Source organism: Phyllostomus hastatus, unplaced genomic scaffold (assembly GCF_019186645.2).
Source record: "Phyllostomus hastatus isolate PE091 unplaced genomic scaffold, TTU_PhHast_1.1 phas_contig_495, whole genome shotgun sequence".
Lineage (NCBI taxonomy): Eukaryota > Metazoa > Chordata > Mammalia > Chiroptera > Phyllostomidae > Phyllostomus > Phyllostomus hastatus.
Window position 1 is genome coordinate 6,676,293 of NW_025333895.1, and position 21,093 is coordinate 6,697,385.

Genomic DNA, 21,093 nt, shown 5'->3' on the forward strand with positions numbered 1-21,093 from the left:
ATTATTTCTGGGGCGCTTGTACCTTGGATGGGAAATGGAATATCGGGTTCACCAGGCCCTGGGGCCACACTCACCCTTCGCCCTTTCCCTCTGGTTCAATACCTATTGTTTCTCCTTTCAAATATGTGATTGTACTAACTCTTTCCATATGAAAGAATTCTCCTTATTTAAATAAAAAAAAAGTAAAAAAAAAAACCCACCCTACATTTGCACATGCTTTCTCAGGCTGTGTCCCCCCCCAGTCCTACCATTTCCCTTCCAGAGGGTCTCCCTGTTGATCAGTGATTTGGCTGAAGCAGCGTGGGGGAGGGAAGATTGAGCCTGTGGGTAGGGTGCACCTTCCAAACGGGCCAGCAGGAGCAGTCCCTGCCCCCTGCCCTCTCCCTCCTGGGAACGGGGAGTGGGTTGAAGGTGAGCATCTGCTTTGTTCTGTTCAGCTGCTGGGCCTCGGGCCCCTTTCCCTGGAGGTAGGAGAGGCCTGTGCTGCGCCCTGGGGTAGGAAAGAGCAAGGACCGAGAGGCGTGGGGCAGAGAAGGGGCGAGGGCTTGGGCGGTAATTCTCAGGTCTGCGATCTCCTAGCTGTGTGACTCTAGGAGGCGTTGATACTCGGTCGCTATTTTTTTAGCAGCGCCGACCTCAGGGAGCAGTGTGGATGCCAAGGGGTCGTGGGCAGCACTGAGTGTAGCGCCTGGCACCGGCTAGAAATACAGGGAGCCTGTGATTTGTCCCCAAGTTAAACAGTTTCCATGAGAAAACCCTGCCCCTAGGGGGGCTCCTGAGCACACCCATCCCCCGGGTCCCCAGCCCCACTCCTCCCGGGGTTCGGGGAGCCCTCTGGCCACAGCGGGGCGCGTCGCGGGTAAATCAGAAGGAACAGCCGGCGTCACCTAATGCTGGGGTGACCGGCATGTGGGGAAAAAGGCTTAGCAAACAGCAAAGACCTGTAGTCGCAGTTAAGTCTGCAGTAGTCTTTCTGTCCGCATTAACTCGCACGTAGACGAGGGGGTCGCGACCGAAAGCAGCGCTCCCGCGGGTCAGTGTGGCGCTCCCGGCTGCACCACGCTGAGCGGAAGGCGGACACGGTCCCTCTTATTTTAAAAGACGCAAAGGCACTCCGCAACGCCACAGCCCTCACTGACGTGCTGGAGACGCGAGGCCTTCACGTAACGTGACCTCCGAGTCTGCGGCGGCGCCCACCCAGTGCGCACGCGCGCCGCTGCCGGTCGGACTCCACAGGCCTGGCGAGTCGAGCGTCGAGCAGGTCGGTGGGCGGTGCTGAGCGCGGAGCGGCGTACAGTACGCCTCCCCCGACGGATCTCAGGCGTAGCCGGGCTTGGGGAGCAGCTCTGCGGGGACTGGAAGAAACGCGAGTACGTTTGCGGCTCCGGGGACTAGAGGCCAGTGGGAGGACCGGGGAGAGCCAGTGCAGGGGGCGCGTGCTCCACCTGCGGGTCAGCAGGGGCCAGGTGGTCCGGTGCCATCCGAACAGGGGGCGGGGCCGGGCTGGCGCGCCAAGGGAAAGTAGCAGGACGCCTGGGGGCAGGTGAAACTTCTGGGGAAGCTAGTGGCCGGGAACGAGTGCCGCCTGCGGGAGAGAAGGGGAGCGCCCAGGAAGAGGAGCGGGGGCCTGCCAGGCAGTTGCAGCTTCAGGGCGGGGGGCATCCGAGGCAGACTCAGCCCTAGGGAAGTGGCACTCCAGGGACCCCTAATCCTCAGGGTGACAAGAGGGGCGCCAGGGCCTGGTGCTGCCCAAGGATGGAAGGGAGGGAGGCACGTGGGGCGGACTCGGAGGCTCGGAGGCTCTGAAGGTGCAGGTCACCCAGATGTGAGCCGGCTGCACTGCCCGGGTGGGAGGGAGGGCCGGGAGGCCATCTCGTCCATCCCAGCGGCCTGCCTCCCAGGAGGTGCTCAGCAGGTGCTGGAACAGATAGAGTGCGTATGCAGTCTGGAGGTTCCTGAAGCCCCACCTTGGTGGACTGCAGTGCCTTCTGACTCTCGCCAGCCCCACAGCGTGGTTCTCCTGGGTGCATCTGAGACCCTTTCTGCATCCTCCGAGCCTTTCTGGTTGCCACCCATGTAGTGGTGACAGCTGTTACGGTCTTTTCCAGGGACTCCACCGCGGCTTGCTTTTCTACGGGATGTTGGAATTTTTGCAGCGCCCTGTAGTGGTGACGGCTGATGTCAACCTCAGCGTGGTGGCTCTGACTGTGGTGGGGTTACTGAGCCGGCTGTGGCGACTCACCTATCCCAGGGCTGTGGTGTAAGCCAAACAATGCCTTTCGGGGTGAATCAGAAAGAACTGTGATTTGTTGGTGGCAGCGCCAATGGGGGAGTGAAATTCTGGGCTTGTCAGTGATCGATGTTTGGGGCAGTTAGAGGAGAGACTGGTTTGTCCCCAGGAAAACCCTTCCAGAGTCCACTTGCTCAGTCGGTCCCCCGAGGTCTGTTGCCAGCGCAGTAGCCTCGGGTGCCCATTTACAAACTGGAGACTGGAGGGCCGAAGACTGAGGGTACAGAAGTGAGTGCTCACTGACGTTGGAGTGTGCGCTTTGTCGCAGTGGGAAGTGGTTCCTTTCACTATCAAAGGGCTATTGTCTGTTACCTGGTTAATGCACGTGTTCTTTTTCACTTAACTTTTTTTTTAAAGATTTTATTTATTTATTTTTGGAGAGGGAAGGGTGGGGGAGAGAGAGAGAGAGAGAGAGAGAGAGAGAGAGAGAGAGAGAGACAGAGACATCAATGTGCGGTTGCTGGGGGCCGTGGCCTGCAACCCGTGCATGTGCCCTGACTGGGAATCGAACCTGCGATGCTTTGGTTCGCAGCCCGCGGTCAATCCACTGAGCTACTCCAGCCAGGGCTCACTTAACTTTTATTGTTTTGTAAAGATTTTAAATTTTATTTATTCACTTTTAGAGAGAGGGAAAGGAGAGAGAAAGGGAGAGAAACATCACCGTGCCAGAGATTTGGTTGCCTCCGCATGTGCCCCACTGGGGACCTGGCCTGCAACCCAGGCATGTGCCCTGACTGGGAATTGAACCGGCAACCTTTCGGTTCACAGGCCAGTGCTCAATCCACTGAGCCACACCAGCCAGGGCTTATTTAACATTTCATTATGGAAAACATCAGAGGGGACTGTGTGGGGAACGGGTGAGAGGGGATTAGAAAGGGCAAACAGGTAGTTACAGAACAGTCATGGGGACGTAAAGTACGGTATAGGAAGTGGAGCAGCCAAAGAACTTACAGGCATGGCCCATGGACATGAACAAGGGTGGGGGCGGAAGATCAGGACAACTGTAATAGCATAATCAATAAAATAATTTTCAAAAGAAAACATTAAGCATACAGAAGTAGGAAAAATAGTGTAATGACCCCTCACCAGTATTCATGACCCAGCTTCAACAGTCACCGGCTCATAGCTGCCCCTCACTGCAGCGAGGTTTTTTTTTAAGTCATAGACATATTTCATTCATAAGTAATTCAGTATACATGGGTGGGCAAAATAGGTTTACAGTTTGTAGGGCAAATACTACAAAAATTAAGTAATAATACAAGAATAAACCCTGTTTGCTGTACTCAGAACTGTAAACCTACCTTCCCTCACCCCTGGCGATCTCTCCAAGATCCAGGTTCTTAACACACGACCACGGTGGCATTGTTGCACCCGAAAACACGGGACAGCAATTCCTTCTGGTCATCACTGCAAAACGTTTTGTTGCAGCTGGTTCTTATGTGGTGCTGATAGGCAAGACCATCGGTGCCGGGTCCATGAGGCCTTTTTCGGAGGGGGTTGGCTAATGGCTCACCCCTAAATCAAAGCCAGAGAGAGCAGTAGACTCCGTGTCGGGAAGGCCTGTCCTTACGGGCTGATGATGCTGTACTCGGGTCTTCATATCTGGGGCCCGCTTTGTGGTTGGGGCGGCCGGCCCGGCCTTTGCCGACCACTCCCTGACATGGTTTGGAAACAGGAGCACATGTGTCCTGGCGCCTTTTAAAGCTATGATCCATAGTGAAATGTAACGTGGGTTTGTTTTTCAGTTTCGACGAAGTGTATTATGGGCAGTACATCTCTCTCTACATGAAGCGAGTCTTCTTTTTCGACGGCAGTGGGCCGCCCTTGGGCCACATGCTGCTGGCCCTGGGAGGTAGGAGCCTTTCCAACATCGGGGTGGAATTTCTCGAGGGCAGGAGCCATGTCTTGTTACTGGTTTCCCACGGTTTCCCTACTGGCAACAGTTCGGCTACTCCTGACATGTTGCCGAATGGGATCGTTACTGAGTGATCCTGTTGCAGGTTATTTGGGAGGATTCGACGGTAACTTTGTGTGGAACAGAATCGGAGCAGGTAAACCACCGTGTTCACGCCCCTGTCGGTGGTCACGTGTTCGAGTCCTGGCGAGGCCGCGCCTGCGCAGGCCCTCACAGCTGTGGGCGGGGCGTCCGGGTCCGGGGGTGTGGTCAGCTGGGAGTGCAAGTGAAAGGTTTTCAGAAACCCTGGTGAATCTCTTAGTAGTTATTAATTATAGTAACCAATTTATTTCTAGTTTTTGGCACACACACACAGCACAGTCTTCACGCGCATGCATCTCAGGCATCGTTTGTGCGTGGACACTGTGTGTGCCGCCGCCGTGTTTCAGGACATAGGTGGGCGGTTTATGAACCTGAGGCATCAGCTCCTTGCAGACGGGGTCGCCGTTCCTGTGCGCGCGCACCTCGAGCTGGTGTCGCAGGCGCTCCCCTACGGTCCGGTCCCCATGGCGTCCCCAGTCTTGTCAGCTTCCGTCCTGGAGTCTGTGAATGTGGGGCTGTTTAAGACCACGGGGGCCTGTGCGCGGCGGGCTCAGCGTCTCCTGTCGCTTCCTAGAGTACAGCAGCAACGTGCCGGTGCGGTCCCTGCGCCTGCTGCCGGCCCTCGCGGGGGCCCTGTCAGTCCCCATGGCCTACCAGATCGTGTGGGAGCTCGGCTTTTCCCACTGTGCCGCCCTGGGAGCCGCCCTGCTGATGCTCATCGGTGAGGCCCGGGCCCTGCCGGCTGTGGTGTGGCCCCGGGGGGAAAGGGGCGCGGGTCCTGGCTAGGTTCCGGTGTGGCCCGGAGTTTAGTAGACGTGCCCCTGCGCTGGCTCCTACTCCCAGCGGGGAAGGAAGCTCGGCACTCTGTCCACATCGGACTCTGGAGTCACCCCTCTCCCAGGCTGTGGGGGCGTGGCCAGGCAGCTGTGAGCACCTCCACCTGCGCCCACTCTGCCACTCGCCGATAACCTGGCTCCTTCCACCGCCTCCCAAGCCCAGGCCCAGCCCAGCGAGGTGGGGGCGGTCCGTGGGTGTTGTTCGGGAAGGGCTTTCAGCCCGGGTTTACGGACCAAAGGAATTCACTCACAGGCAAAGTCGGACTCCAAGACAAAAAGATTCGTGTGTATTGAGTGACGGCTCCCAGGGAGCCCCCGTGCCCACATAATGTTGAAGCGTTCACGGCAGCCCCGCAGGGTTGCTGTTCTTCTGCAGACAAGGAGAGAGACTCCCGACAGTGCAGTGACTCTGACACCGGGCCTTAGTGGGTGTGGCTCACGCCTAAGGGTTTGCCCTTGGGGTAGAGGGGCAGGGCCCCCTCCAGACACCCTGATCCTGAACGTCCCGCCCTTCCGGTCTGAGCCATTTAGAATGTTCTCTTTGCAAACATTTTCATCTTGGTCCCTGCGCCCTTGCGTCCTTACCGCTGACACGTGTCCCCTTGCCCACAGAGAATGCCCTCATCACTCAGGCGAGGCTCATGCTTTTGGAATCGGTGTTGATATTTTTTAATCTGTTGGCCGTGCTGTCCTACCTGAAGTTCAACTCCCGAAAACACAGGTATGGCGTGTGGGGCCTGCCCTCCCTCCTTACTGAGAAGGAGGAAGCCGGGTGGGTTCTGTCGACCCAAGAAGGGCTGACGCCTTTTCGTTCCGGGCAGCGTTGGGTCACCCAGATGGGCCTTTGGCTTGTGACTTCATAAATACATCCTCGTTTTTCTGTAACTTACACTTAATCTGGAGAACCGTTCTGGCCAAAAGGAAAAACCTAGCTGGGGCTGGCGGTTTGAAGCAGAGGGAGGGTTCATCTTCCTTGTCCCGGAAGCTCAGTGCAGCCAGGGGGCCAGAGAGATCACGGGGGATGTGGCTGGAGGACCGGTCCCCAGCCCTGCCTCCCCGCCCCGCCCCCAGGCCCTTCTCTCCGAGCTGGTGGCTTTGGCTGACGCTGACGGGAGTGGCCTGCTCCTGTGCAGTTGGGTGAGTCTGGCCCCCACCCAACCCCGCGTCTGAGGGGCGCCCGCACCCTCCTCGTCTCTGTCTCATTTTAACTCCCTCTCCGCGGGTCTTCTCAGCATCAAGTACATGGGCGTTTTCACTTACTTGCTGGTGCTTGGAGTTGCCGCCGTGCACACCTGGCACCTGATAGGCGACCGGGCTCTGTCTAACGTGAGTGCTGATGGCGGGCGCCGCACCAGGCTGGCCGCATGGGGTGCGCAGCGGGTGGGAGCGGCACGGCTTCTGGAGGGGACGGGAGGCCGGGGCTGCGGTGTGAGCTCCGGCGCCTGCGCTGTGCGAGGTGGGCGTGCCTGCCTGCCGGTGTGCGGGCCGGGACGACGCCTCTGCCTCCGCCTCCGCAGGTCCGTGTGCTCTGCCACGTGCTGGCCCGCGCGGTGGCGCTGCTCGTCCTCCCGGTTGTCACCTACGTGCTCTTCTTCTACGTCCACTTGACCCTGCTCTACCGCTCCGGGCCCCACGACCAGATCATGTCCAGCGCGTTCCAGGCCAGCCTGGAGGTGAGAGCGGACGCCCCGCCCCCTCGGGGAGATTAGCGGGAAAAGCAGTTGGAGAAATGCGGCCAGCGCTCCCGTTCCGCCCACCAATCCTGAGCGAGCGGACGGTGCAGAAATAAGTGAGGGCCTGGCCCCGCTGGGGTGATCTCCTGCGACCACGGAGCGGCCCTGCGGGCTCTGGCGGCGGCGCAAGTGCTTCCCGGGACCGGCACAGCGCCGGGCTCCACTCAGGCAGCCTTTGCGGAAACAGGGAAATGTCCTGGGTGCAGTGTTTGGGGACTGTGGCCCTGAGTCGCACGGCCCCCGCTCTGAAAGGCTGGCTCTGTTGAGGCCGGTTCTGCGTGTGGGGGCAACGTGCACTCAAGTGTGGCTTCTCATGCCTTAGACAGACAGGATCACCCTGACTCACGGGGCGCGGCGGGGCTCCTGGGCTCCGGCGCCGGGGGCCGCTGTCAGTGGGGCAGCTGCAGTTTTGTTTGGTGTCGCACGGCAGGGTCGGCAGGGTCGTGCCCCGTGGGACAATGATCGCCCACACCCCCGACACGCTCCCGGACGGAGGAGCAGCCATCAGGGCTGGCATGCTGGTGTCTGTCTCTCACCCGCCCCCGTTTGCTCGCGTCCTAGGGAGGGCTGGCTCGGATCACGCAGGGCCAGCCCCTGGAGGTGGCCTACGGTTCCCAGGTGACTCTGAAGAGCGCCTCCGGCAGACCCGTGCCCTGCTGGCTCCACTCGCACCAGAGCACCTACCCCATCATGTAAGGAGAGCCGCGTGCTCCGTGGAAGGTTGTGAAAGGTTTGCTTTTCACGCGTGGGGTGTTGCCAGCCTGCACTTTACACGTGAAAAGGTTCACGGGACAGAAAGAAATGGAGCTCTGAGATCTGACTGTCAAAGAGTCCCGGCATTTCTGCCTGTGAACCCCTGCAGAGCAAAGGGGCCCCCCCCGTGCCCGGCGTGCGTGAGACGCCCACGCTGGCCACCTTCTGCCCAGCATTCCTGCTGCCTGGGGCGTGTGTTCTCGACGCCCCTAGATTTCAGCTTCCCATCGTTTGGTCCTTACGCTCCCCCAAGTCCCTTGCTGGGAGGTCTTCTCGGGGACTTCGGGAGAGCGGCCGACGGGCCCTCCGCCAGCCCCCGTGAGCCGCGGTTCCGTGTGGGCCCCGCCCCGCAGGTACGACAACGGCCGCGGCAGCTCCCACCAGCAGCAGGTGACCTGTTACCCCTTCAAGGACGTGAACAACTGGTGGATTGTCAAGGACCCGGGCAGGTGCGGAGGTTTTGCTTGTTTATTTATTTTAGAGAGAGGAGGAGGAAAGGAGAAAGAGAGGGAGAAACATCGAGGTGTGGTTGCCTCTCGCACGCCCCCTGCTGGGGACCTGGCCCGCAACCCAGGCATGGACCCAACCGGGAATCGAACCGGTGACCCTTTGGTTCGCAGGCCGGCACTCAGTCCACTGAGCTGCACCAGCCATTTCCAATTCAAGGGTGGCTGGCAGAGCTCCCCTCCTGGCCTTGCCAGAGGGGGCCCTTGAGGGGCAGTGCTCGGCCCTCCCCTCCCTCCTTCCCGCCCTCCCTCCCTCCCTGAAGCTTGGAGTCCAGCCCTGGGCGGGGGGCCCTCGGTCACGGGTGAGATCACCCCGCAGCGAGATGCCCGCTCAGTGTCCCCTGGTGTTTGCAGACCTGTCCCCACCCCTCTGTGCAGAACAAGAACTGGCCCCGCCCCCCGAGAAAGCCATTTTCCTGCTCAGACCCACAGACAGAGGACCCCCCTCCCCTCCCCTCCAGCCAGCCAGCCAGCCAGTCCTAAAGGTTCTGCCTCCAAACAAGATCTCGACCCGTCCAGATCTCCGGCTCTTGTCTCCCCGCTCCCCATAAGGGTCTGTGTCCACGCCCGCCACCCCGCCCCAGCTTCGGCAGCCCCCCGAGGGGCCCTTGAAAACGGAGCTGGCGTCGAGTCGCTCCCCAGTGCAGCCCCTTGCCCAGCTTCCGTCGCCCCCAGAATGAAGTCCAGACCCCGCCCTCCGGGGCCCTGGCTCCAGCTCCTTCCCGCCCGCCCCGTCTCACGCACGCTCCCGCCCCTGCTTTTCCGGAGCTAGGCAGCCTGTGGCTGCAGGCTCGGCGTCGCTGTCTGTCTGTCCCGCAGCCTGGACCAACCCCGCCCGCCCGCCCGCCCGGCTGCTCCTCACCTAGACCTGGGGGTCAGGCCCCCCCAGAGGCTACCTGGACCCCCCCACACAGGGCTCCACACCCTCCTCTTGGTCGCTGTCCTGCTGGACGTGGCTTCCCGAGTCCGCGCTCACAGGCAGTGTGCGCACTCGCTCACGGGCTTTCCACGTAGCGCGGGAGCTTGGGGGTGGCGGCCACGCCCGGCGCCCAGCCCTGTGTTGGGGCCGGTGGGGCGCCGGGTGCACCCGCCCTGGATCTGCACAGGCCAGAAGTCCGTCCGGGAGGCTCTCCGGGCGGGCACCGTGGCCTTGGTTCACAGGTAACAGGGCAGCCAGAGCGCGGCTGTGGCGGTGGGGCCCGTGTGGACGCGTGGAAGGGGGCCATGGGTTCGAGAAGCAGGTCCGATAAAACGCGTTCCGTTTTACATGGCTCGCCTCGGTGAAGGGGCGCAGGGACTGGGTGGCTGCGCAGTTCCAGTCGTCCCCACCGGGAGTGCCCCGAGCGCCCTCAGCCAGCCTGTCTCCCCAGGCACCAGCTGGAGGTGAGCAACCCACCGAGGCCCGTGCGGCACGGGGACGTGGTGCAGCTGGTGCACGGCATGACCACCCGCCTGCTGAACACGTGAGCGCCCGCCCCTCCCCCTTTCCCCCCGGGGTCCCTGCTCACCACCTCGGGGGTCCCTGCTCACCGCCGCGGTCTCCCCCTCCCTGGGGCTGCAGCGGCAGGGGAGGGCAGGGAAGAGGTGGCCTTAGTGAGGGACCAGGGGCCGGGAGGCCGGCCCGAGAGCTTCGAGGGTGCAGGCGAGGGAGGGCAGCCCGATGCAGTGGCCCTTCCGTCCGCGCCGCCGCCGGAGTGTCAGTGAGCCCAGCAGAGTCAGGACCGGGGTTCCGTGGGGTCGGGAGGGTGAGGACATGTTGACTCTCAGCCAGCCCTGACCTGACTTGACCTCTGAGCAGCCCTGTATTTGGGGGTGCCCAGGCCACCCCCCACTGTGCTGCCACTCAGCACCTCCAGTGGCCGTGCCACACTGTCCCCTGGACACGTGGTCTCTGGTGTTTCGGCCTTTTCCGTTTCACTCGTCACCGAGCCTGCGGTGGCGCCTCTCTGCGTCGTAGTGGCTGCGGACCGGCCAGCTGTCCCTTCAGGCTGAGCCACCACCTTTGTTTCTGAGAAGCAGCCTTGTCCCCTTCGAGAAACAGCGGGCTGGAACCCCTCCCCGAGTGCTGTCTGGTGTTGCAGGCACGACGTGGCGGCCCCCCTGAGTCCCCACGCGCAGGAGGTGTCCTGCTACGTGGACTACAACATCTCCATGCCCGCCCAGAGCCTCTGGCGGCTGGTGAGCCCTGGCGCGGGGGTGGGGCGTGGCAGTGGGCCGGGCTTTCGAAGGAGCGTTTGAAACCGCGCTTAGGACGACTCTGATTCGGGGGTGAAGTCGGGAAGCTGACGTGCCGTCGTAAAGGGCTGTGGGGTCTTCGCAGGGAGCAGAGACCGTGGGGGCCGGGGGGTTTCCTGTGTCGGATGAACAGTTTACCCGCAGTCGGTGCAGGCTCGGTGCCAGGCCACGTGCGGCCCACGTGGCTCTGCCAAAAGGAGATGCTCCCACGTGGTCACTTGGTGAGCTTAAGACCAGGCCACTGAACACGGGGCGGGGGCTCCGGCCACCCTCAGCCAACCAGGGAGCCTCTGTCAGCCCCGTGCCACAGATGCCCCGTGCCACAGAGGTCCCTTGCCACAGACACCCCCGTGCCATGTGTGTGCATGTGCTCTGCTTCGCCATCCTCTCCTCCGATGTCCCCACCTGAGGGGAGGTGTTCGCGCTGCCCTTTGTCATCAGCACCCCCGCCCCCATGCTGCTGTCTGGCTGCCGAGGGCTCTTCGCTGATCCCTTCCTCCTCCTCCTCTCCTGCTGGTGGCCCCTTGCATCCCACGTGGAACGGGGAGGACAGCTGACCACAGCACAGCCCCTGGGGTTCTCCGGTTTTTGCCAACAGCTACGTGACCTTGCGGGGTTGTTGCAAGGCTGTGACAACGCAAGTGCTCTTTAGATGTTAGGGGTTTTTTTTGGGTTTTTTTTAAAGATTTTATTTATTTATTTTTAGAGAGGGAAGGGAGGGAGAAAGAGAGGGAGAGACAGAGAAACATCAATGTGCGGTTGCTGGGGGCCGTGGCCTGCAACCCAGGCATGTGCCCTGACTGGGAATCGAACCTGGGACACTTTGGTTTGCAGCCCACGCTCAGTCCACTGAGCTACGCCAGCCAGGGCAGATGTTAGTGTTTTATTACCCGGCATCAGGACTCCCCTGAGGGAGCCTTTCGGGCACAGTCTCGAGCCTCCACTGTGCCCCCTTCGCCCTGCGGGGGAGCCAGCACCCCGGAAGTGCAGGGAGGCCCGAGCTGCCTCTGCGGGGTGGTGCGGCGTCCCCCGGAGGACCGGCCTGCTGGTCCCCTACACCAGCCGCGTCGCCCCCGGGGCTTGCTGCCGGGTCTTCGCGTCTGCCCGTGAGGAGGCCTGAGGAGGGAGGGAGGTGACCCGCGGACCCGCTGTTGCAGGACGTCGTGAACCGCGAGTCGGACTCGGAGACTTGGAAGACCATCCTGTCGGAGGTTCGCCTCGTGCACGTGAACACGTCCGCCATCCTGAAGGTCAGGGGCGCCGCTTCTCGGCCCCGCCGGCCCGCCCCAGCTCTGGGCCTGCAAGGCCTGCGCGTGCGCGTGCGAACGCCGGCTGAGCCGGCCCTGCCCCGTGGGACGGCTGCTCAAAACCAGTGCCGCCACGTCCCCAGTGAGGGCGGAGCGGCCTCTGCGACTTCGCAGAGCTGAGTCCTGACGTGGGGCCCCCGTGGCGGGGGGGGCGTCTGTGCTCTCGCCGGCTGCTGGCCTCGGGAGCTGGCAGGGGACGGGGGGCGGGGGGGAGGCCCTTCCCACCGGCCAGGCCGGCGCCCGTGTGGCCCCTCAGGCCCTGCTGCCTGCTGTCTTCCAGCTGAGCGGGGCGCACCTCCCCGACTGGGGCTTCCGGCAGCTGGAGGTGGTCGGGGAGAAGCTGTCCCGGGGCCTGCACGAGAGCACCATGTGGACCGTGGAGGAGCACCGCTATGGCCGGAGTGAGCCTGCCCACTCGCGTGCTTGACCGGGGGTGGGGGCTCGTGGGGGACGCCGGCACCGGTGCTCGTTTGGGTGTGAGCGGAGCCCCCCTCCGCTCACTGCTCTGCCCCCTCCCTGCTCTGACCGAGCGCAGGCGTCACGTGGGCTGTCCGTGGCGGGCAGGGCTTCCCACGGGCCCAGAGACCCCAACGTGCGTGCGGCGGTCTCAAGTAGGGGGAAAACGGGTGCCACAGTGCGCAGCCTCGCGAGGCAGGAGAGCCGGCTCCAGGCCAGCCAGCAGCCGTGCTGAGCATCCGGCCCTCATCCCGCTCATGCCGTCTGGGTTCTGGAATGTTCCGTCAGGCCAGGAGCAGAAGGAGAGGGAGCTGGAGCTGCATTCCCCCGCTCAGACGGACGTCAGCAGGAACCTGAGCTTCTTGGCCCGGTTCTCGGAGCTGCAGGTGGCGTGCGGCGCGGTGGAGAGGGGGTGACTCTGTGACTCTGCCCCTTGGGAGTGGGTGGGGCTCCTCCCTGCCCAAGGTCAGCCTTTAAACTGGGACCTGGCTGGGCACCGAAGGAGCGGGCCCCTCCCCCCACTCCAAGGGACGTCTGGCGCTGTCCGGTCCGTCCCAGGCCTGCGGCTCTGCGGGCCCGTGGCCAGGGTCCATTCCGATGCCCCCAGAGGGGCCCCGGTCAGTATGACGGAGCCCTAGAGCCATCAGAGCCGGAAACTCGGGGGCCCTGATCTGATTGTACCCCAGCGCCCAGTGCAGTCACTTCGTCCACGAACGAGGTGACGAGCCCCTGGGGTGGGCCACCTCGCAGGGCCACCAACAGGTTAGAAGTCAGGTCTCCTGAGAGCGAGTGTGCCTGCCAGGCCGGCGTGCTGCCTCTGCTGCACGTCCCCCCTGGACTTGAGGGCCCCCCCACCGCCGTGCGAGTGCCCGGGTGACGGAGGGCCGGGCTCCGTTGCAGTGGAGGATGCTGACGGTGAGGAGCGACGACTCGGAGCACAAGTACAGCTCCACGCCACTGGACTGGGTCACCCTGGACACCAGCATCGCCTACTGGCTGCACCCCAGGACCAGTGTGAGCCCCGGAGCCCCCCCACCCCCGGCTTCCCGCCCCTCCCCCACCTGGGCTTCCTCCCAGCGCCCTCCGCGGCCCTCGCAGTTTTCTCGTGGGGCCGCAGTCCCGCCAGACGCCGGGAGTGAGGTCCTGTCTGCGTGTCGAAGGAAGCGAGGCTTTGCGGCCTTTCTGGGAGCGCGCTGTTGCCTTCTCCCGGCGAACGGGGTTTTGAAAGCATCCCCGCTCCGCGCTCTGCTGGGCGCCCGGCCAGGACGCTCGGCCGCACTCGTGGGGCGAGGCGAGCTGACGGCGCCCACTGTCCTCCCCGCCGCCCGCCGCTGCAGCGCTCGCTGCGGCTCTGCGTCCGCCCTCTGCGCCGTGAAACAGGGTCCCGGCTACTCCTGGGGGAGACCAGTCAGCGCTTTCTGGACGGCCCGCCTATCTTTGCGGGGGGCTGGGGGTGCGCCCTCGACGCAGGTGACGCAGGTGACGCATGCGGCGCTGACAGCGCCCCCCTGCGGCCCGCAGGCTCAGATCCACCTGCTGGGAAATGTCGTGATCTGGGCGTCCGCCGGCTTCGCCACCGCGCTCTACGCCCTGCTGTCCTGCTGGTACCTGCTCAGGCGCCGGAGAAACATCCGTGACCTTCCCGAGGGTGAGTGCGGCTGCGCCGGCTGGTGCCTCCGCCGCCCGGTTCTGGCCGCAGCTCCGCTCGCCGGGCAGCGCTGCCTTCGGGGGCATCTCTGTCTCTGCATCCGGGGGCCTTACGTTGTTTCTGTCCCCAGAAACAGAATGTTGCCGTGCAGCTCCCACGCGGCCTTGGAGGCTTCTCCGGGGAACTGCGGGTTCTGGGGTGGAGAGTGGGGGGGGGTTGCTCCGGGAGCCCAGGGCAGTAGCAGCCTCGGTGCCGAGGACAGAGCTGCCACGCGTGGCTTTGCTGGTCACAGAAACCGCTTAAAACCATCCTGAAGCAGAAAAGGAAGGCGTAAGCCCCAGGTCGGGCAGGGCCCAAAGGCACCGCCTCTCTGCTGGGCCCCGGGAGCTGGTCCGTCCCCCCCACTGGCGGCGCAGCCCTCCCCAGCTCCGGGCGGAGCCAGGCTGGCCGGATACGGCTGATGCGTGGTGGCCGACAGGGACCGGGGCTAGCACTCACAGGCTGGGCCTGGCCCCCAGGGGCTGTATTTCTCAGGGGGAGGGACAGTGAGGGCCCAGCAGGCAGCTTCAGGGTTCTTACCCAGTCTGTTCTTCCTCCAGAGGTGGCGGGGAGAGGGGGGCGGGGGGCGGGGGCGGGTGAGTGAGCCAGCGCGTCCTTCTGGACCGGCAGAGCCATGCAGGGTCTGTCCCCAGTGGGCAGCGGAGGCTTAAGTCCCCGTCCCCACAGACTCCTGGCTGCGCTGGGTGCTGGCCGGGGCCCTGTGCGCCGGCGGCTGGGCGGCGAACTACCTCCCCTTCTTCCTGATGGAGAAGACGCTCTTCCTCTACCACTACCTGCCAGCGCTCGCCTTCCAGATCCTGCTGCTCCCCGTGGTCGTGCAGCAGGTCGGCGAACACCTGTGCAGGTGCGGGCCTCGGCAGCTGGGCCCCTGGGTGACAGTTCAGTGTGATGGGGAAGGGGTTAAGTTCACAAGAGGCGCAGACGAGGTGCCACAGGTTTGGAGGACGAGGCCGCGGCTGTCTGGGTGGTGGAACCGCCGGTGCGGGTGGGGAACGGGAAGGCCGGGGGGACTGGGGAAGGCCGGGGGGAAGGACAGGACCCGGGAGACGAGGGTGTGCTCCCCACCAGCTGCTGGCTGTGGGCCGGGCTGCGTGGGGTGCGGAGGACCTGAGCTGGAGAGCTGTGTGAGTGTGAGCCACCCCCGGCAGCCAGAGCCAGGGGCAGGGACTTAAGCCTCCAAGGGCCGGGGTGGGGGTAGCGTGAGGGCACTGGCGTCTGAGGTCAGGTGGAGCAGCAGCTGCGGAGGCCCGAGGAGGAGACAAGTGGGAAAGGTCGGGCTTGGTGCGTTGGGGGAGGGGTGTTGTGGTCAGGGCCCCCAGGTTGTGGAGGCCAAGACGGCATCTCTCGGGTGGAGGAGGAGGAGGAGGAAGGCTCGGCCTCCCGCACAGCCTGCTCTGCCCCGCGCCTGCAGGTCCAAGCTGCAGAGGAACCTCTTCGGCGCCCTGGTGGTGGCGTGGTACTCCGCCGCCTGCCGCGTGTTCGCCGTGCTGCGCCCGCTGACCTACGGGGACACGCCCCTCTCGCCCAGCGAGCTGCAGGCCCTCCGCTGGAAGGAGAGCTGGGACATCCTGATCCGCAAACACTAGCGGGACCTGGCCACACCGCCTTTGGGGACGTGCTGCCCACGGGCGCGGCTCAGCTCCTCTCTGGTCCGGCTCCCGGCATGGCCCTGCACTGAGCGCCTCCTCTCCAGCCACGTCTGTTCTTGCCCGTGTGACCACACACATGCCGCGCCCACCAGTTCCTGGGAGCCCCGTCAGGGCAGGCTGAGCACTGAGCGGCCAGCGGGGGCTCGGGGACAGAAGGAAGGTGGGGAGTGGGCAGTGAGGGGCGTTGTTCGGGTCGACGGGACAGGGCCCGACTCCTGCAGACGCAGGTGTGGTGGCGGGACTGGTCCTCCCTCCCGAGCACCCACCGCACCCCGGAGTCGGTGCCTCTGCCCCGAGGAGGCCTGGGGCTGCCCTGGGACGGTGTGGTGTGGAATGAGCCACCGGAGTGACTGGCAGAGCCTGCCGTGAGCCCCCGCCGGGCTGCTCCGAGGTAGGAGCGTCGTCCACGCCCCGAAAGGTCACAGGTTTGATCCTGTCGGGGCATGCGCCTGGGCTGTAGGTTCAGCCCCACCTGGGGTGTGTCCAGGAGGCAACCTGCCAGTGCTTCCCTATCTCCTGTCCTCTCCCCAAAACCAACATCCTCAGGTGAGAATCAGAACGAAAACTGCCCCCAGGAGACGGCTGCCGGGCCAGCTCCTCCCCCTCGCCCGGAGTCGGCCTCATCTGGTGCAATGAAAGCCGGACAAAGCGGCGTTTGTGTGGGTGTGTTTATTGGTTCCCTTTCCAGGAGGGCACGGGCACTGGGCGGGGCTGGCACGGCCATTGGAAACCAGCCCCAGGGCTTGGCTGGTGTCGTGTGCCCGTAACCGCCCGGCAGAAACCCGAAGCGCCCGTGCCATTTGGCCGGCGGCGATGGGAAAGGTCACTTTCCCAGACAGCCACCCTGTGGGAGGGGAGGCACGGCAGGCTGGTGAGGTGCACACCCGGACGAGGGGGGCACGCCATGCGGAGGGGAGAGCTCCGAGGCTGCGCCAGGGGAGGCCTGTCTGGACGGCCCCCGGGCGCAGGGACCCATCTGCCGGGGCCAGGCGGGCCCGGGGCTGGGCGAGTGAGACGCTGCCTGCCGTCCGATGCCGCTGGGGAAGCACGTGTCCCCGGAGCTGCCTCCCCGGCCCCGGCTGGGAGGGAGGAGACGGCTCTGGGTCACGGAACTGGGCCAGCCAACCCTGTTAACCAACATGGTGTTACAGAACAGAACGACACAACACACATGGATACAGAACACATAAAAAGGGGGTTTTATGTCTTCAAACTTTCAGCTGTACGCATGTGAGAACCGGATCGTACTAGAAAAAGTGGCCTGCTGGGAGATTGCTGTCCCAACACCACAGCCCGTGCGTGCCAGCTGCCGCCCCCGCCCCCCACGCCAGACACGCCGGTGTCTCATCCCGGCAGCGAACGGCACCGGCCACTCTGGCACCGCTCCCTCCCTGTGGCTGGACACGCACCCTCCCCGCACAGGGAGGACGTGGCGCAAACATTGCCGTGTCCCACAAAACTGAGCTGGGACATTAGCCCAGGTGTCCCCATCACGGAGGACCCCCTGACCCTCCCCCTTGGCCGTCCCAGACGCCAGGGAAGCAGTGGGTGTGTTGGGGGGGGGCAGCTCCAGGGGCCCCGCCCGAGGCCGCGCAGCGCGGCTCAGTGCGGCCTGCTGCTGGGCTCCAGGTGCGAGCGCTTGCCGGCGGCCAGCACCCGGGGGTGGTCTCCCGGCTCGGGGAGCGCCCTCTTGCAGCTCCGCCCGTTGGCCCCTCCACGCTGCCACTTGCAGATGTCCCCGTTCAGGATGTCCTGGATGTGCTGCACGATCAGGTTGATGGCGACTGCGGCAGACAGGCGGGAGTGTGTCAGTGACACCCCCCACCCCCCACCGAGAGCACGGGGCGAGGCTTCAGGGCAGCTGGCCCTCGGTGGCTGCACCCACCAGGGAATCGGCGAACAGTGACTCCGCCAGCCGTGGGTGCCTTTTGCCCCCGGCTTTACCGAGGTGCAAGTGACGTAACATCCTCGGGGGTCAGCGGGGATGGGGCCGCGCCCACCCGGGGCCCTGGGAGTGAACGGGCTGGGCAGCCTGTGGGGCCCGTCCTTACCCATGTTGTCGACCCCGCGAGGGATGATCACGTCGGCGTACTTCTTCGTCTGCAAGGCCAACGGGGGGCTGGTGAGGGTCTGTGCGCCCGCCACCCCGAGGGGGCATCGGGCTGCTCGGGGCTCGCTCGGTGCGGTGGCCGGGGAGCAAGCCCTGGGTCTCTGGGCACCTGCGTCACCGGCAGGAGGGGACAGGGACTCGGGTGTGAGGGGCGGCAGGGACCGCCGTCTGTGCTGACAGCTGGGTTCACAGGGCCGAGCAGCGCTCGGCCTTCTCCGCGCACGTGCACAGCACGCTTCTCTGCGGCTCGGGGCCTTCTGCGAGGACAGCCCCGGGGGCCCACGCAGGACGGCGTGGGCGTGCAGCCCACGTGCCGAGCTCAGCTCGCCGTCCCAGCCTGTGCTGGGGGAGGGGCGGGTAGGACCCAACCAGCACCCTAGGGGGACGGACGCACCTGAGTCAGGCAGAGTGGGCTCGGGGTGAGGGAACGGTGTGGCCCGTGGGCGGACCTAGGAACTGCTGGGTGCTGCTGGAATGCGAACGTGGGCCCAGGAGGCAGGCAGGGGGACCCTCTGCTCCCCTGAGTGGGCTCACTGTTGGGGGGGCGTGTCTCCGGAAGGGGAGATGGGGCACCCCAACGCGCGCTAGAGGCGGGTACCGGCAGGCAGAACTCCTCGAAGGCGGGCTTGACGAAGGTGGTGTACTGGGTCAGGATCTGCTCCAGGTCCCTCCCGCGGCTCACGTCCCGGAGAACTGCGGGGACAGCGGCCAGGCGGCCACCTTCGAACCTCGGGCCGCGCGCAGGACCCCGACCCCGCCCCCCCCACAGCTGGGCGCAGGGAGGCCGAGCCCACCTCACCTCTGCGAGACAGCCTGACGTCGGAGTCAGTGTCCACGAAGAGCCGCAGGTGGAACATGTCCCGGATCTCCTGGCTGTAGAAGACCAGGATGCCCTCGAACAGGACCACGTCCGCAGGGTAGACTACCGTGGTCTCGGGGAGCCTGCAGGCGAGAGAGCGGCACGTGGGCCCCGCTGGGGACGGTGCCCCCCCACGCACTGCATCCCCGGAGAAGCGCCACGGTGGAGGAGCGGTGTCCACGGACCCCGCGGGCCAGGGCCTGCTGCAGGGCGGTCTCTGTGGGGGCCGGAGGGGAGGCTCCCGGGGACCGGCAGCTCACCTCGAGTGGGTCACAAAGTCATAGGTGGGGACCTCGACGGTTTTGCCCTCCACGATGTTCTTCAGAGTTTGGTGCATCAGGTCGTTATCAAAAGCATCTGCAGTGACGGGACAAGAGGCAAGACAGTCCAGTGTCCTGCACTGCCTCTGGCCACAGCCCCGTGCTGGTGGCACCAAGGACCCTAAGGAGCACGCAGACTGCGAGCTGCCCTGGGCAGAGCCCCCTGCAGTCCCGAAAACCACAGGGTGGCCCTGTCCTTGCTGACCTCAGGCAGTGCCACCTCCCGGGCTGCCATCCCACCCAGAAGTCCAAACACAGGGGTTCCCTGATCAGCGAACACTGGTCAGGCGTCTGCTTCCCTGTTTCTGGGAAATGACCACAGACTGTCGCTGGCTGGGCCTTCTTCCCTTGGGTCCCCAGGAGGAGAATGAGGACGGGGGTCAGCCACGCCACAGGGGAATTTCCGGCAGGGGCAGGCAGGCTGCATCCAGCCCCCGAGCCCTGTCTCCACCTGTTCCCCTGGCCCCGGCCCTCAGGAGCTTTGCCCCAGGGCAGGCGGGGAAAGGAATGGCCGCACACAGTGGTGTGTAGAAAGGCAGTGGGCAGCGGAACGGGTTTCTCCACCTTTGCAGGGCAGAGCAGGGGTCCCAAAGGCCCCTCCACGGGGCAGACTTCCTGACTGGCTCCCACCAAGGAGTTTGCACAGTGCATCAGGCTGCACCTCGGGGTGTCTGGGTGATTTCCTAGGGCCAGTGGGGGTCTCCGTGCACCCCTGGGCCCAGTCCCCACAGCCTGCCCTCCTGCCCTCCCTGCTCACCCCAGCGTCTCTAGATCTACCTGGGTGGTCGAAGTTAAACTGCCCCTTCAAGGCCTTGGCCTTCTGCTCGGCTGTCAGCACCTTGTAGAACCTGTCCTGGCTCAAGATGACCAGCTTGCGCTGCCGGTGGTCTACTTCGTTCTGCCCCAGCAGCTCCATGATCTTCTCACACACAGTGGACTGGGACACAGAAACGGGGTCCCCGCCTGAAACCGCACCTCCTGCCTGGCTCGCGTCTTTCCTGGGTGCTTGTGCGCGGAGCAGGCTCCTGAAGACACTGGCCCACCAGCTCGCCGGGCCAGCGGCGGGAGGGCCGGGCATGGCGGGAGGGCCGCGGCGTACTGGCGGGCGCAGCACGGGGCCGGGACCCCGACGACAAGCGTCCCATCCGTTGCCCGCGCCCCGGCCCAGCCCCGGTCCAATGGGGCCGCAAGCGCTCCGCCTCCGCCCCGCCCACGCCCGGGAGAGGGCACCTCGGCAGCCGAGGGCTGGGGTCTCCCCTCTGGACAGAGAAAAAACCGCCCCGCGGGCTGTCTCGGGGGCCGAGGGGACGCAGCAGGCCCCGCCGGGCCGCGCAGCCCCTTACCTTGCCGCTGGCGGTCCCGCCGCTCACCCCGATCAAGAAGGGCCGCTGGTGAGGCCGGTCCGCCTCGGGCGCGGCGCCCCCGCAGTCGCCGCCTCCAGCCGAAGCCATCTCCGGCCCCGCTTGTCCGCATAGGGTTCCTCGCTGCCGTTGCTCCGTGAACCCAGCCGGCCCGACCCCCTTCCCGAGGTCGGAGACGCGTCCGGGGAGCTCCGCCGCGCGGCGGGTGCGCGCGGGGCACGGCGGGAGTTGTAGTTTGAGGCGACCGGCCGCGCTGCGCGTGCGTGAGTCCGGGCCGGCCGCGGCCTGCGGGCGGGGCCCGAGCGTCCTTGACCCCGCGAGCTGCAAGTTCGCTGCAAAGGACAAAAGCTGTTCAGCAGCGCAGCCGGCTGCGAGAGTCTCGCGGCCTCCCCAGCAGAGGACTGTGGCGGGGAAGCTTCCCTCCATCCACAACTCCCGTGCCAGGGCCGTCGGGAATGATCTCCCAGGATTTCAGGGCTTGGGTGGGGATACCGGTCGGCACGTGGGACTCCTGAGGTCTGTGGCCCGGGTGGGAAGGTGGAACCGCCCCGCGTGCGGGCACCCTGAGAGCGGGACATCCACCTCCGCACCTAGTCGGTGCCAGCCGCTCCTGCCTTCGCCCCACGGGGCCAGACCCCTCCCCTAGCCGCCGAGGCTCCCCTCCTCCCTAGCCCACCCTCCACATCCCACCACTGCCTGGCTGGCTTCCCCCAGCCTCCCCCTCTGGAACCTTCGGTTTCTCCCCACTGTCTTCTGCAGCAAGCGCCTCCTGCTCTCTTCAGCCTGCTGCCCGCGGCGGGCAGGTGCCATCGGATGACTGATTTTTAGACTCACGAGCTAGGCAGAGCCTCATGCACTGAGCCAAGAAGGCAGAGGCGGGTCCGTCGGGTTCCACCCGTGCCCCAGTGCCTGGCGTGGAGAAGGCAAATACCGATGGGCTCGAATTGTAGATTGCCCCCAGGCATCGAAACCCA

At 64.9% G+C, this 21,093-nt stretch overlaps 2 protein-coding genes across 5 annotated transcripts; one reads left to right on the plus strand and one right to left on the minus strand.

Moving 5' to 3' along the window:
* The first annotated feature begins 1,241 nt into the window (after positions 1-1,241).
* Positions 1,242-16,121, plus strand: POMT1 (protein O-mannosyltransferase 1). 3 transcript variants are annotated; one of them, XM_045846153.1, is made up of 20 exons: positions 1,242-1,370; positions 2,109-2,260; positions 4,036-4,142; positions 4,291-4,341; positions 4,861-5,007; positions 5,735-5,843; positions 6,194-6,259; positions 6,355-6,448; positions 6,640-6,795; positions 7,417-7,547; positions 7,962-8,057; positions 9,485-9,577; positions 10,196-10,292; positions 11,507-11,599; positions 11,937-12,057; positions 12,401-12,498; positions 13,013-13,126; positions 13,634-13,760; positions 14,487-14,664; positions 15,232-16,121. In XM_045846153.1, the coding sequence occupies exons 2-20, from the start codon at positions 2,139-2,141 to the stop codon at positions 15,404-15,406; spliced, it is 2,175 nt and encodes a 724-aa protein (XP_045702109.1). In that variant the 5' UTR covers positions 1,242-1,370; positions 2,109-2,138; the 3' UTR covers positions 15,407-16,121. The 3 variants fall into 3 exon arrangements, with proteins under 3 accessions (XP_045702109.1, XP_045702110.1, XP_045702111.1); XM_045846155.1 differs by lacking the exon at positions 1,242-1,370 and adding an exon at positions 1,579-1,717; XM_045846154.1 differs by lacking the exon at positions 2,109-2,260 and having other exon boundaries at positions 1,261-1,370.
* Positions 16,122-16,645: 524 nt separating this feature from the next.
* UCK1 (uridine-cytidine kinase 1) lies at positions 16,646-20,338 on the minus strand. 2 transcript variants are annotated; one of them, XM_045846157.1, is made up of 7 exons: positions 20,102-20,338; positions 19,536-19,695; positions 18,699-18,795; positions 18,379-18,521; positions 18,178-18,272; positions 17,521-17,569; positions 16,646-17,253 (listed from the first exon to the last, which is right to left on the minus strand). In XM_045846157.1, the coding sequence occupies exons 1-7, from the start codon at positions 20,207-20,209 to the stop codon at positions 17,072-17,074; spliced, it is 834 nt and encodes a 277-aa protein (XP_045702113.1). In that variant the 5' UTR covers positions 20,210-20,338; the 3' UTR covers positions 16,646-17,071. The 2 variants fall into 2 exon arrangements, with proteins under 2 accessions (XP_045702113.1, XP_045702112.1); XM_045846156.1 differs by having other exon boundaries at positions 20,129-20,329.
* Between the last annotated feature and the right edge of the window lie 755 nt (positions 20,339-21,093).

Excerpts from the sequence above, each read along its gene's own strand:
- POMT1 (XM_045846153.1), top strand. The coding sequence starts at position 2,139 with ATGTTGGAATTTTTGCAGCGCCCTGTAGTGGTGACGGCTGATGTCAAC. Across the intron at positions 10,293-11,506 it reads CCCAGAGCCTCTGGCGGCTG|GACGTCGTGAACCGCGAGTC; the intron begins GTGAGCCCTGGC and ends CCGCTGTTGCAG. Across the intron at positions 12,058-12,400 it reads GGAGCACCGCTATGGCCGGA|GCCAGGAGCAGAAGGAGAGG; the intron begins GTGAGCCTGCCC and ends ATGTTCCGTCAG.
- UCK1 (XM_045846157.1), bottom strand. The coding sequence starts at position 20,209 with ATGGCTTCGGCTGGAGGCGGCGACTGCGGGGGCGCCGCGCCCGAGGCG. Across the intron at positions 18,796-19,535 it reads GTTTAACTTCGACCACCCAG|ATGCTTTTGATAACGACCTG; the intron begins GTAGATCTAGAG and ends CCGTCACTGCAG. Across the intron at positions 17,254-17,520 it reads TCGCGGGGTCGACAACATGG|TCGCCATCAACCTGATCGTG; the intron begins GTAAGGACGGGC and ends TGTCTGCCGCAG.